Below are 15,759 nucleotides of genomic sequence, written 5' to 3' on the forward strand. Positions count from 1 at the left end.
GGGGCAGAATATAGAGCCACAGAGCAGAGTATACAGTCCAGGGGCAGATTACGGAGCCCATGGGCAGAATACAGAGCCCAGGGGCAGAAAAAGGAGCCACATAGCATACTATACAGTCCAGGGGCAGATTACGGAGCCCAGGGGCAGAATATGGAGCCCGGGGCAGAATACGGAGCCCAGGGGCAGAATACGGAGCCCAGGGGCAGAATATAGAACCAGAGAGCAGAATATGGAGCCCATGGGCAGAATAAGGAGCCAGATAGCAGACTATACAGTCCAGGGGCAGATTACGGAGCCCAGGGGCAGAATACAGAGCTCAGCGGCAGAATACGGAGCCCATTGGCAGAATATGGAGCCACATAGCAGACTATACATTCCAGGGGCAGATTACGGAGCCCAGGGGCAGAATACAGAGCCCAGGGGCAGAATAAGGAGCCACATAGCAGACTATACAGTCCAGGGGCAGATTACGGAGCCCAGGGGCAGAATACAGAGCCCAGGGGCAGAATACGGAGCCATGGGCAGAATAAGGAGCCACAGAGCAGAATATACAGAGACCAGGGGCAGATTACGGATCCCGGGGCAGAATACGGATCCCAGGGGCAGAATACGGAGCCCAGGGGCAGATTACAGAGCCCAGGGGCAGAATAAAGAGCCACAGAGCAGAGTATACAGTCCAGGGGCAGAATACGGAGCCCAGGGGCAGAATACGGAGCCATGGGGCAGAATAAGGAGCCCTGGGGCAGAATAAGGAGCCCTGGGGCAGAATAAGGAGCCCAGGGGCAGAATATAGCGCCGCAGAGCAGAGCATACAGTCCAGGGGCAGAATACGGAGCCCAGGGGCAGAATACGGAGCCCAGGGGCAGAATATATAGTACAGGGGCACAATATGGAGCCCATGGGCAGAATATATATACATATATATCTGTGTACTAAATACCCCACCCAGCTTGCTGATAAGCATTGCAGCCGCAGCAGCAGCAGCTTCTCCCTCTGGAACCCCGGAGAGGAGAGAACACAGGAGACGCTGACACAACATGACATTTCAATTATCCTAATCTAGAGAAAATATATGCAAGCAATCAGGCGCTGGGATCGCTGATCCCTGTTACTGACATGTGCACGAGGGATCTGTCAGCCATATGCAGACATGTTTTCATTTATGTGGCAGAATCAATATAACACATCACTATTCCGCCATCTGCTAAATATAAGAGGGACGGGGCTGCAGCGAGGTCCCAAATTAGGGGAACTATGCACTTGGCGCCTGTGTATCTCTGCTCGCTGGCTGCCGCAGAACACTCTTCCTTAGCTGGGAACACAACACAATATATAAGCAGAGGGGACAGACTTTGTATATACAGCCAGCAATTGTCTCCCACACGCCTACATTACCATAATGTGTGCCAATCGGACACAGTAGCCAGACACAGGACACAGGACAGATAGAGACTAGACACAGGACACACAGACACAGGACACATAGAGACTAGACACAGGACACACAGACACAGGGCACACTTACACAGGACACACATCCACTAGACACAGGACACACAGACACCGGACACATAGACACTAGACACAGGACACACAGACACACTTACACAGGACACACAGACACCGGACACATAGACACTAGACACAGGACACACAGACACACTTACACAGGACACACATTCACTAGACACAGGACACACAGACACAGGACACACAGACACAGGACACATATCCACTAGACACGACACACAGACACAGGACACACATTCGATAGACACAGGACACACAGACACAGGATACATTGACACAGGACACACATCTACTAGACATAGGACACACAGACACAGGACAAACAGATACAGGGCACACATTCACTAGACACAGGACACACAGACACAGGACACACAACCCCTAGACACAAGACACACAGACACAGGACACACATCCACTAGACACAGGACACACTGACACAGATACAGGACACACAGACACAGGACACACATCCACTAGACACACATAAACAGGACACACATCCCCTAGACACAGGACACACAGACACAGGACGCACAGACACAGGACACATATCCACTAGACACAGGACACACAGACACAGGACACACAGACACAGGACAAACATCCACTAGACACAGGACACACAGACACAGGACACACATCCGCTAGACACAGGACACACATCCACTGGACACAGGACACACAGACACAGGACACACACCCGCTAGACACAGGACACACATCCGCTAGACACAGGACACACATCCACTAGACACAGGACACACAGACACAGGACACACTGACACAGACACATGACACACAGACACACATCCACTAGACACAGGACACAAAGACACAGGACACACAGACACAGGACACACATCCACTAGACACAGGACACACATCCACTAGACACAGGACACACAGACACAGGACACACATTCCCTATTTGTACCTGTCTCACCTGCAAATAGAAGCAGATGCCTCTGTATCTGAGATGACTGTGCCTGGCCTATCATTATATGTGAAGGCGGAATCACGCAAACCTATAACATATACAGGAAATACTCCATATACTGTAAGCATTTGACTGACAGATTACACCCAAGTACCTAGCTGAGTTCCAGAGCACAAAGCGGAGTTCTAGAGCTTATACTGGAGTTATACAGCACTTATCATGGTATCTAGAGCATGTAGATGGGTTACAGAGATCATAGAGGGGTGTATCATGCTCGTATGTGAGGGGGGGGGATAATAAGTGCACATGGTGGGGACTCCGCAGCTCACATCCAATCTTAGTAAATAAAAGCACTTAAAGGGAACTCCGGAGCACATAATGGGGACCCCGAAGCACGTAGTGGGGACCCGCAAGCATGTAGTCGGGACCCGGTAGCACGTAGTGGGGACCCGGTAGCACATAGTGGGGACCCGGTAGCACATAGTGTGGACCCGGTAGCACATAGTGTGGACCCGGGGGCACGTAGAGGGGACCCGGGGGCACGTAACGGGGACCCGGTGGCACGTAGTGGGGACCCGGGAGCATGAAGTGGGGACCTGGGAGCACGTAGTGGGGACCCGGGAGCACGTAGTGGGGACCTCGGAACACATAGTGGGGCCCCGGAACACTGGGGACACCGGAGGATGTAGTCAGGTTTCTGTAGTGAGGTTTCCAGAGCTTGCAGTGGAGTTTCTAGAGTTTGAAGTGGAGTAGCTTGCAGTTGGGTTTCCAGAACTTGCACTGGTGCAGTGGAGTTCCTTGAGCTTGTAGTTGAGTTTCTAGAGCTTGCAGTTGGGTTTCTAGAGCCCACAGATGGGTTTCTAGAGCTCGCATTTGGGTCTCTAGAACCCACAGTTGGATTTCTAGAGTGCACAGTTGGACTTTTTGACCTTGCAGTTGGGTTTCAAGAACCCACAGTTGGACTTCTAGAGCTTGCAGCTGGGTTTCAAGAGCTCACAATTGAGTTTCTAGAGCCCACAGTTGGACTTCTAGCACTTGCAGTTGGATTTCTAGAGTGTGCAGTTGGATTTCTAGAGCGCGCAGTTGGATTTCTAGAGCCAATAGTTGGGTTTCTAGAGCCCACAGTTGGATTGCTAAAACTTGCAGTGGTGCTACTAGAGTTCATGGTGGAGTTCCTAGAGCTTGTAATTGAGTTTCTAAAGCTTGCAGTTGGATTTCAGAGTTTGCCGTTGGGTTTCTAGAGCCCACATTTGGACTTCCACAGCTTGCAATTGGGTTTCTAGAGCTCGCAGTTAGGTTTCTAGAGCTCGCAGTTGGGTTTCTAGAGCTTGCAGTTGGGTTTCTAGGGCCCAGTTAGATTTCTAGAGCGCGCAGTTGGATTTCTAAAGTGCACAGTTGGGTTTCTAGAGCCCACAGTTGGACTTTTAGAGCTTGCAGTTGGGTTTCTAGCGACCACATTTGGACTTCCACAGCTCGCAGTTGGGTTTCTACAGCTCGCAGTTGGACTTTTAGAGCTTGCAGTTGGGTTACACAGCTTATAGAGGTTTCCAGGCCCAGGTTGCAGTAAGAATATACTTGCTCTATACCCCGCACCCAACACACAGAGGAGAAGATGATATTTGGGACTTACCTGCAGATGTAATTCGTCTTGCAGGATTCCTGCAGATTCAGACAGTTCTGCTTCTCCTTTTCCTCGTATGAACACGTGGGGACGATGGTTTGGCGCCGCCGCTCGGAGCAGGCCATGTCCTTGCAAGAACAGAAGAGCATTCCGTAGCTGTGCTTGACCGGCACCTTGTCGAAGAACTGCCGCAGAGCTTTGTGGCATTTCCGCCGGTTGCAGATCTCGCTGGAGATGCTGCTTGTACAGGGCGTTATATAGGCCGAGCGGTACTTCTTACACGTATCATCCAGATTACAGGCCTTCGCTGCATCTAGGCAGTCTTTCACCTTCGGGATCACTGGCTCTGCGGAAACAGAACAACCACAGTTATTCTATGCTATATTTGGGGGGGGGGGGGGGGGGTTGATTAACCCTCTGACTGACAAGGGAATTTGTTAAAATAGGTCTGAAAATTGGCAAGCAAATCTTTTCATTCATCATAAAGACCTGAAATGTCACTTTAGATAGAAAATATAATCTTTTTTAACACATTTTTTATTTGAATTTATATAACAAATGTTAGTGACGCTGGAATTTTTACAGGATATTTGAACATCTCTCACAACAGAGATGTTGGCACTCAAAGGGTTAAGGCAATCTTCTATATATATATATATATATATATATATATATATATATATATATATATATATATATATATACAGTGAGAACAGGTTGTAAAACCATATAAACACAACACAATACGGTGTAGAAAATAAGAGCAGGTCTCGGGAATTGTGTGTACCATAAAACAAACAGGAGAACTTAGTGATACTGGGCAGGAGAACTTCAGGCGCCCAGGTGTGTATACACACATTACACAACAGCGTACAGTGATACAACCACACTACACACTAAATATAACGCACCAGGGAGAACATTGATTGTCTGTGTTATTAATACATTTCTATGCCGCGTTTCCAATATAAAAGGTAATTAAATACAAAACTCAAATACAAATTAAATTTAATTTAATTAAACACAAACATCTGTTGTTCTGAAGTGGGAAACGTCTCTCCTGCCGCAGTCCAAATGCAAATGTCAATCTAGTAATGCGAATTAATGGCCGCAGCGCTGATGATTTAAATGCTATCCGCTAGAGGGGGCCAATCACAATGAACCAATCAGAAGTGGCCATATGGCGCCGCTGATCTCATCATTCTGTGTATAAGCCCCTCATTACCCGCAGGACATACTCCTCCCAATGAGCGCGTCTGAGGATGCGTACACGCCAAACTGCGCACATGTTGTGTCTGTGAGTTTGGACGCCCAGTGTTCTTACTTCAACAAGAAGAACTACATCTCCCAGCATACACAGCCTGCCAGAGTAGCTTTATACAACTGTATTGCAATTATTGTACAACTGGTATGTCTAATAAGGAACACAAATAACCGGTGTGCTCAGTTCTGTATAGGTCACTGGTGCGGCCTCATCTAGATACTGTGCCCAGCTCTGTATAGGTCACTGGTGCGGCCTCATCTAGATACTGTGCCCAGTTCTGTATAGGTCACTGGTGCGGCCTCATCTAGATACTGTGCCCAGCTCTGTATAGGTCACTGGTGCGGCCTCATCTAGATAATGTGCCCAGCTCTGTATATGGCACTGATACGGCCTCATCTAGATACTGTGTCCAGTTCTGTATAAGACACTGGTGCGGTCTCATCTAGATACTGTGCCCAGTTCTGTATAGGTCACTGGTGCGGCCTCATCTAGATACTGTGTCCAGTTCTGTATAAGACACTGGTGCGACCTCATCTAGATACTGTGTCCAGTTCTGTATAGGTCACTGGTGCGGCCTCATCTAGATACTGTGCCCGGTTCTGTATAGGTCACTGGTGCGGCCTCATCTAGATACTGTGCCCAGTTCTGTATAGGTCACTGGTGCGGCCTCATCTAGATACTGTGCCCAGTTCTGTATAGGTCACTGGTGCGGCCTCACCTAGATACTGTGCCCGGTTCTGTATAGGTCACTGGTGCGGCCTCATCTAGATAATGTGCCCAGTTCTGTATAGGTCACTGGTGCGGCCTCATCTATATACTGTGCCCGGCTCTGTATAGGTCACTGGTGTGGCCTCATCTAGATACTGTGCCCAGCTCTGTATAGGTCACTGGTGCGGCCTCATCTAGATACTGTGCCCAGTTCTGTATAGGTCACTGGTGCGGCCTCATCTAGATACTGTGCCCAGTTCTGTATAGGTCACTGGTGCGGCCTCATCTAGATACTGTGCCCAGTACTGTATAGGTCACTTGTACGGACTCATCTAGATACTGTGCCCAGTTCTGTATAGGTCACTGGTGCGGCCTCATCTAGATACTGTGCCCAGTTCTGTATAGGTCACTGGTGCGGCCTCATCTAGATACTGTGCCCAGTTCTGTATAGGTCACTGGTGCGGCCTCATCTAGATACTGTGCCCAGTTCTGTATAGGTCACTGGTGCGGCCTCATCTAGATACTGTGCCCAGTTCTGTATAGGTCACTGGTGCGGCCTCATCTAGATACTGTTCCCGGTTCTGTATAGGTCACTGGTGCGGCCTCATCTAGATACTGTGCCCAGCTCTGTATAGGTCACTGGTGCGGCCTCATCTAGATACTGTGCCCAGTTCTGTATAGGTCACTGGTGCGTCCTCATCTAGATACTGTGCCCAGTTCTGTATAGGTCACTGGTACGGCCTCATCTAGACACTGTGCCTGGTTCTGTATAGGTCACTGGTGCGGCCTCATCTAGATACTGTGCCCAGTTCTGTATACTGTAGGTCACTGGTGCGGCCTCATCTAGATACTGTGCCCAGCTCTGTATAGGTCACTGGTGCGGCCTCATCTAGATACTGTGCCCGATTCTGTATAGGTCACTGGTGCGGCCTCATCTAGATACTGTGCCCAGTTCTGTATAGGTCACTGGTGCGGCCTCATCTAGATACTGTGCCCAGTTCTGTATAGGTCACTGGTACGGCCTCATCTAGATACTGTGCCCAGTTCTGTATAGGTCACTGGTATGGCCTCATCTAGATACTGTGCCCAGTTCTGTATAGGTCACTGGTGCGGCCTCATCTAGATACTGTGCCCAGTTCTGTATAGGTCACTGGTGCGGCCTCATCTAGATACTGTGCCCGGTTCTGTATAGGTCACTGGTGCGGCCTCATCTAGATACTGTGCCCAGCTCTGTATAGGTCACTGGTGCGGCCTCATCTAGATACTGTGCCCAGTTCTGTATAGGTCACTGGTGCGGCCTCATCTAGATACTGTGCCCAGTTCTGTATAGGTCACTGGTGCGGCCTCATCTAGATACTGTTCCCGGTTCTGTATAGGTCACTGGTGCGGCCTCATCTAGATACTGTGCCCAGCTCTGTATAGGTCACTGGTGCGGCCTCATCTAGATACTGTGCCCAGTTCTGTATAGGTCACTGGTGCGTCCTCATCTAGATACTGTGCCCAGTTCTGTATAGGTCACTGGTACGGCCTCATCTAGACACTGTGCCTGGTTCTGTATAGGTAACTGGTGCGGCCTCATCTAGATACTGTGCCCAGTTCTGTATACTGTAGGTCACTGGTGCGGCCTCATCTAGATACTGTGCCCAGCTCTGTATAGGTCACTGGTGCGGCCTCATCTAGATACTGTGCCCGATTCTGTATAGGTCACTGGTGCGGCCTCATCTAGATACTGTGCCCAGTTCTGTATAGGTCACTGGTGCGGCCTCATCTAGATACTGTGCCCAGTTCTGTATAGGTCACTGGTACGGCCTCATCTAGATACTGTGCCCAGTTCTGTATAGGTCACTGGTATGGCCTCATCTAGATACTGTGCCCAGTTCTGTATAGGTCACTGGTGCGGCCTCATCTAGATACTGTGCCCAGTTCTGTATAGGTCACTGGTGCGGCCTCATCTAGATACTGTGCCCGGTTCTGTATAGGTCACTGGTGCGGCCTCATCTAGATACTGTGCCCAGCTCTGTATAGGTCACTGGTGCGGCCTCATCTAGATACTGTGCCCAGTTCTGTATAGGTCACTGGTGCGTCCTCATCTAGATACTGTGCCCAGTTCTGCATAGGTCACTTGTGCGGCCTCATCTAGATACTGTGCCCAGCTCTGTATAGGTCACTGGTGCGGCCTCATCTAGATACTGTGCCCAGTTCTGTATAGGTCACTGGTGCGGCCTCATCTAGATACTGTGCCCAGTTCTGTATAGGTCACTGGTGCGGCCTCATCTAGATACTGTGCCCGGTTCTGTATAGGTCACTGGTGCGGCCTCATCTAGATACTGTGCCCAGCTCTGTATAGGTCACTGGTGCGGCCTCATCTAGATACTGTGCCCAGTTCTGTATAGGTCACTGGTGCGTCCTCATCTAGATACTGTGCCCAGTTCTGTATAGGTCACTGGTGCGGCCTCATCTAGATACTGTGCCCAGTTCTGTATACTGTAGGTCACTGGTGCGGCCTCATCTAGATACTGTGCCCAGCTCTGTATAGGTCACTGGTGCGGCCTCATCTAGATACTGTGCCCGATTCTGTATAGGTCACTGGTGCGGCCTCATCTAGATACTGTGCCCAGTTCTGTATAGGTCACTGGTGCGGCCTCATCTAGATACTGTGCCCAGTTCTGTATAGGTCACTGGTACGGCCTCATCTAGATACTGTGCCCAGTTCTGTATAGGTCACTGGTATGGCCTCATCTAGATACTGTGCCCGGTTCTGTATAGGTCACTGGTGCAGCCTCATCTAGATACTGTGCCCAGCTCTGTATAGGTCACTGGTGCGGCCTCATCTAGATACTGTGCCCAGCTCTGTATAGGTCACTGGTGTGGCCTCATCTAGATACTGTGCCCAGTTCTGTATAGGTCACTGGTGCGGCCTCATCTAGATACTGTGCCAAGTTCTGTATACTGTAGGTCACTGGTGCGGCCTCATCTAGATACTGTGCCCAGTTCTGTATAGGTCACTGGTGCGGCCTCATCTAGATATTGTGCCCAGCTCTGTATAGGTCACTGGTGCGGCCTCATCTAGATACTGTGCCCAGTTCTGGATAGGTCACTGGTACGGCCTCATCTAGATACTGTGCCCAGTTCTGTATAGGTCACTGGTGCGGCCTCATCTAGATACTGTGCCCAGTTCTGTATAGGTCACTGGTGCGGCCTCCTCTAAATAATGTGCCCAGCTCTGTATATGGCACTGATACGGCCTTATCTAGATACTGTGCCCAGTTCTGTTTAGGTCACTGGTGCGTCCTCATCTAGATACTGTGCCCAGTTCTGTACAGGTCACTGGTACGACCACATCTAAATACTGTGCCCAGTTCTGTATAGGTCACTGGTGCGGCCTCATCTAGATACTGTGCCCAGCTCTGTATAGGTCACTGGTGCGGCCTCATCTAGATACTGTGCCCGATTCTGTATAGGTCACTGGTGCGGCCTCATCTAGATACTGTGCCCAGTTCTGTATAGGTCACTGGTGCGGCCTCATCTAGATACTGTGCCCAGTTCTGTATAGGTCACTGGTACGGCCTCATCTAGATACTGTGCCCAGTTCTGTATAGGTCACTGGTATGGCCTCATCTAGATACTGTGCCCGGTTCTGTATAGGTCACTGGTGCAGCCTCATCTAGATACTGTGCCCAGCTCTGTATAGGTCACTGGTGCGGCCTCATCTAGATACTGTGCCCAGCTCTGTATAGGTCACTGGTGTGGCCTCATCTAGATACTGTGCCCAGTTCTGTATAGGTCACTGGTGCGGCCTCATCTAGATACTGTGCCAAGTTCTGTATACTGTAGGTCACTGGTGCGGCCTCATCTAGATACTGTGCCCAGTTCTGTATAGGTCACTGGTGCGGCCTCATCTAGATATTGTGCCCAGCTCTGTATAGGTCACTGGTGCGGCCTCATCTAGATACTGTGCCCAGTTCTGGATAGGTCACTGGTACGGCCTCATCTAGATACTGTGCCCAGTTCTGTATAGGTCACTGGTGCGGCCTCATCTAGATACTGTGCCCAGTTCTGTATAGGTCACTGGTGCGGCCTCCTCTAAATAATGTGCCCAGCTCTGTATATGGCACTGATACGGCCTCATCTAGATACTGTGCCCAGTTCTGTTTAGGTCACTGGTGCGTCCTCATCCAGATACTGTGCCCAGTTCTGTACAGGTCACTGGTACGACCACATCTAAATACTGTGCCCAGTTCTGTATAGGTCACTGGTGCGGTCTCATCTAGATACTGAGCCCAGTTCTGTATAGGTCACTGGTGCGGCCTCATCTAGATACTGTGCCCAGTTCTGTATAGGTTACTGGTGCGGCCTCATCTAGATACTGTGCCCGGTTCTGTATAGGTCACTGGTGCGGCCTCATCTAGATACTATGCCCAGCTCTGTATAGTTCACTGGTGCGGCCTCATCTATATACTGTGCCCAGTTCTGTATAGGTCACTGGTGCGGCCTCATCTAGATACTGAGCCCAGTTCTGTATAGGTCACTGGTGCGGCCTCATCTAGAGTACTGTGCCCAGTTCTGTATAGGTCACTGGTACGGCCTCATCTAGATACTGTGCCCAGTTCTGTATAGGTCACTGGTGCGGCCTCATCTAGATACTGTGCCCGGTTCTGTATAGGTCACTGGTGCGGCCTCATCTAGATACTGTGCCCGGTTCTGTATAGGTCACTGGTGCGGCCTCATCTAGATACTGTGCCCAGTTCCGTATAGGTCACTGGTGCGGCCTCATCTAGATACTGTGCCCAGTTCTGTATAGGTCACTGGTGCGGCCTCATCTAGATACTGTGCCCAGTTCTGGATAGGTCACTGGTACGGCCTCATCTAGATACTGTGCCCAGTTCTGTATAGGTCACTGGTGCGGCCTCATCTAGATACTGTGCCCAGTTCTGTATAGGTCACTGGTACGGCCTCATCTAGATACTGTGCCCAGTTCTGTATAGGTCACTGGTGCGGCCTCCTCTAAATAATGTGCCCAGCTCTGTATATGGCACTGATACGGCCTCATCTAGATACTGTGCCCAGTTCTGTTTAGGTCACTGGTGCGGCCTCATCTAGATACTGTGTCCAGTTCTGTATAGGTCACTGGTGCGGTCCCATCTAGATACTGTGGCCAGTTCTGTATAGGTCACTGGTGCGGCCTCATCTATATACTGCGCCCAGTTCTGTATAGGTCACTGGTGCGGCCTCATCTAGATACTGTGTCCAGTTCTGTATAGGTCACTGGTGCAGCCTCATCTAGATACTGTGCCCAGTTCTGTATAGGTCACTGGTGCGGTCCCATCTAGATACTGTGGCCAGTTCTGTATAGGTCACTGGTGCGGCCTCATCTATATACTGCGCCCAGTTCTGTATAGGTCACTGGTGCGGCCTCATCTAGATACTGTGCCCGGTTCTGTATAGGTCACTGGTGCGGCCTCATCTAGATACTGTGCCCGGTTCTGTATAGGTCACTGGTGCGGCCTCATCTAGATACTGTGCCCAGTTCCGTATAGGTCACTGGTGCGGCCTCATCTAGATACTGTGCCCAGTTCTGTATAGGTCACTGGTGCGGCCTCATCTAGATACTGTGCCCAGTTCTGGATAGGTCACTGGTACGGCCTCATCTAGATACTGTGCCCAGTTCTGTATAGGTCACTGGTGCGGCCTCATCTAGATACTGTGCCCAGTTCTGTATAGGTCACTGGTACGGCCTCATCTAGATACTGTGCCCAGTTCTGTATAGGTCACTGGTGCGGCCTCCTCTAAATAATGTGCCCAGCTCTGTATATGGCACTGATACGGCCTCATCTAGATACTGTGCCCAGTTCTGTTTAGGTCACTGGTGCGTCCTCATCTAGATACTGTGCCCAGTTCTGTACAGGTCACTGGTGCGGCCTCATCTAGATACTGTGCCCGGTTCTGTATAGGTCACTGGTACGACCACATCTAAATACTGTGCCCAGTTCTGTATAGGTCACTGGTGCGGCCTCATCTAGATACTGAGCCCAGTTCTGTATAGGTCACTGGTGCGGCCTCATCTAGATACTGTGCCCAGTTCTGTATAGGTCACTGGTGCGGCCTCATCTAGATACTGTGCCCAGTTCTGTATAGGTTACTGATGCGGCCTCATCTAGATACTGTGCCCGGTTCTGCATAGGTCACTGCTGCGGCCTCATCTAGATACTATGCCCAGCTCTGTATAGTTCACCGGTGCGGCCTCATCTATATACTGTGCCCAGTTCTGTATAGGTCACTGGTGCGGCCTCATCTAGATACTGAGCCCAGTTCTGTATAGGTCACTGGTGCGGCCTCATCTAGATACTGTGCCCGGTTCTTTATAGGTCACTGGTGAGGCCTCATCTAGATACCGTGCCCAGTTCTGTATAGGTCACTGGTGCGGCCTCATCTAGGTACTGTGACCAGTTCTGTATAGGTCACTGGTACGGCCTCATCTAGATACTGTGCCCTATTCTGAATAGGTCACTAGTAGGTACGGATGGCGTAATGGTTAGCATTACTGCCTCACAGCACTGAGGTCATGGGTTCAATACCCACCATGGCCCTAACTGTGCGGAGTTTGTATATTCTCCCCGTACTTGCGTGGGTTTCCTCCGGGTACTCCGGTTTCCTCCCACAATCCAAAAATATACTGGTAGGTTAATTGGCTCCCAACAAAATTAACCCTAGAATGTCTGTGTGTGCATGTACATGTGGTAGGGAATATAGATTGTAAGCTCCACTGGGGCAGGGACTGATGTGAATGGTGAAATATTCTCTGTAAAGCGCTGCGGAATCTGTGTGCGCTATATAAGAAACTGCTAATAAATAAATAAATAAATAGGGCCTCATCTAGATACTGTGCCCAGTTCTGTATAGGTCCCTGGTGCGGCCTCATCTATATACTGTGCACAGTTCTGTATAAGACACTGGTGCAGCCTCATCTAGATACTGTGCCCAGTTCTGTATAGGTCACTGGTGCGGCCTCATCTAGATACTGTGCCCAGTTCTGTATAGGTCACTGGTGCAGCCTCATCTAGATACTGTGCCCAGTTCTGTATAGGTCACTGGTGCGGCCTCATCTAGATACTGTGCCCAGTTCTGTATAGGTCACTGGTGCGGCCTCATCTAGATACTGTGCCCAGTTCTGTATAGGACACTGGTGCGGCCTCATCTAGATAATGTGCCCAGCTCTGTATATGGCACTGATACGGCCTCATCTAGATACTGTGCCCAGTTCTGTATAGGTCACTGGTGCGGCCTCATCTAGATACTGTGCCCGGTTCTGTATAGGACACTGGTACGGCCTTATCTAGATACTGTGTCCAGTTCTGTATAGGTCATTGGCACTGCCTAATCTAGATACTGTGCTCAGTTCTGTATAGGTCACTGGTACGGCCTCATCTAGATACTGTGCCCAGTTCTGTATTGGTCACTGGTGCGGCCTCGTCTATATACTGTGCCCGGTGCTGTATAGGTCACTGATGCGGCCTCATCTAGATACTGTGCACAGTTCTGTATAAGACACTGGTGCGGCCTCATCTAGATACTGTGCCCAGTTCTGTATAGGTCACTGGTGCGGCCTCATCTATATACTGTGCCCGGTTCTGTATAAGACACTGGTGCGGCCTCATCTAGATACTGTGCCCAGTTCTGTATAGGTCACTGGTGCGGCCTCACCTAGATACTGTGCCCAGCTCTGTATAGGTCACTGGTACGGCCTCATCTAGATACTGTGCCCAGTTCTGTATAGGTCACTGGTGCGGCCTCATCTAGATACTGTGCCCAGTTCTGTATAGGTCACTGGTACGGCCTCATCTAGATACTGTGCCCAGTTCTGTATAGGTCACTGGTGCGGCCTCATCTATATACTGTGCCCAGCTCTGTATAGGTCACTGGTGCGGCCTCATCTATATACTGTGCCCGGTTCTGTATAGGTCACTGGTACGACCTCATCTAGATACTGTGCCCAGTTCTGTATAGGTCACTGGTGCGGCCTCATCTAGATACTGTGCCCAGTTCTGTATAGGTCACTGGTGCGGCCTCATCTAGATACTGTGCCCAGTTCTGTATAGGTCACTGGTGCAGCCTCATCTAGATACTGTGCCCAGTTCTGTATAGGTCACTGGTGCGGCCTCATCTAGATACTGTGCCCAGTTCTGTATAGGTCACTGGTGCGGCCTCATCTAGATAATGTGCCCAGCTCTGTATAGGTCACTGGTGCGGCCTCATCTAGATAATGTGCCCAGCTCTGTATATGGCACTGATACGGCCTCATCTAGATACTGTGCCCAGTTCTGTATAGGTCACTGGTGCGGCCTCATCTAGATACTGTGCCCGGTTCTGTATAGGACACTGGTACGGCCTCATCTAGATACTGTGCCCAGTTCTGTATAGGTCACTGGTGCGGCCTCATCTAGATAATGTGCCCAGCTCTGTATATGGCACTGATACGGCCTCATCTAGATACTGTGTCCAGTTCTGTATAAGACACTGGTGCGGTCTCATCTAGATACTATGTGAATTTTCATTCATTATATATATAACTAAAATACAGTAGGCCCAACACCATTATATATAACTACAATACAGTGACCTGATGTCATTATATATAACTACAATACAGTGACCTGATGCCATTATATATAACTACAATACCGTAGGCCCGATGCCATTATGTATAACTACAATACAGTATATGCACTATAATACAATCACCAATAAGGATGTGACCCAGAAACAATGAAGTTGTACCCACATATTCTCAGATGACGACTCCCGGGGACCGCCAGAACGAGGAGATCAGCGCAATCCCTGGACATATGTGTGCGAGCTGCCGGTGCACATGCTCAGTATGTAAATGTGAACATTGCGTATACCCTACAGTAAATGGGCCTCAAGGACTTTCCATATATATTGTGTTCTACACTTCCTAAATCACACTTTGAATAATGTGTGTTACATCCACACCAGCTCCTGCCGACATGTTCTGGCCGACGGGGGTTAACACAATTTTGCAGTGTATTCTGGGACTCCCAGGAAATACTGTACACAGAAAACAGCCCTTGTAGAAAGTTCCCTGAACAGGTATAAAATCCATCACAATTTGTGCTGTCAGCAGCTGCAGAAGTTCCGTCCCGTCTCCGAAAGGCAGGAATCAGAGTAATTACTGTGTAATCTGCGGGGCATGTGAATCTGCGCTGTGCGGCGCACTCTCATTAGTGCATCATTTGAGTAATTACCTGATTACCGGTGCCAGAAAGTAAATAGTATGCAAATGGCTTGGAGTGGTGCTTCGGACTCTGCGCTGTCCTGGGGGCGTGATTACACCCCGCAGGTACCCAGACACCGGATACTGCCGGCGATACAGGGATCTGGCTGAAACGGCTTTATCGCAACATGGTGACTATTGTCATTTATCACAATCTGCCAGAAAGGTGACACCAGCTAATACAGACGTATCACAGTGACGGCTGGGCCCGATGCTATCAGATAATGAGATGTGGCATAATTGCTCAGTGGTTAAGTGCGCACAGTATAAAACACTACAGATCCGCATTTAAGAGTCAACTCTTTAAAGCTACTTACACAGTAGATGATGTGTGTGCTAAGCCCTGCGTAACCCTGCGTCGGTAAGGGCATACCCACCTGCCGACACAGGGGCAAGATGGAGCA

At 49.8% G+C, this 15,759-nt stretch overlaps 1 protein-coding gene across 1 annotated transcript in view; it reads right to left on the reverse strand.

The window, feature by feature from the left end:
* Window positions 1-3,823: 3,823 nt before the first annotated feature.
* The window catches only part of GFRA1 (GDNF family receptor alpha 1), a 107,727-nt gene continuing 95,791 nt past the window's right edge, over window positions 3,824-15,759 (reverse strand). Inside the window, exons 4-5 of the mRNA XM_083150249.1 lie at window positions 4,101-4,437; window positions 3,824-4,004 (exon numbers count right to left, since the gene is read on the reverse strand). Of these exons, the coding sequence (XP_083006375.1) occupies window positions 3,824-4,004; window positions 4,101-4,437 (518 nt within the window). The remainder of the gene's footprint in view (window positions 4,005-4,100; window positions 4,438-15,759) is intronic.

The sequence above is a fragment of the Crinia signifera genome, chromosome 6 (genome assembly GCF_055691185.1).
Source record: "Crinia signifera chromosome 6, ASM5569118v1, whole genome shotgun sequence".
In the NCBI taxonomy this organism is placed as follows: domain Eukaryota; kingdom Metazoa; phylum Chordata; class Amphibia; order Anura; family Myobatrachidae; genus Crinia; species Crinia signifera.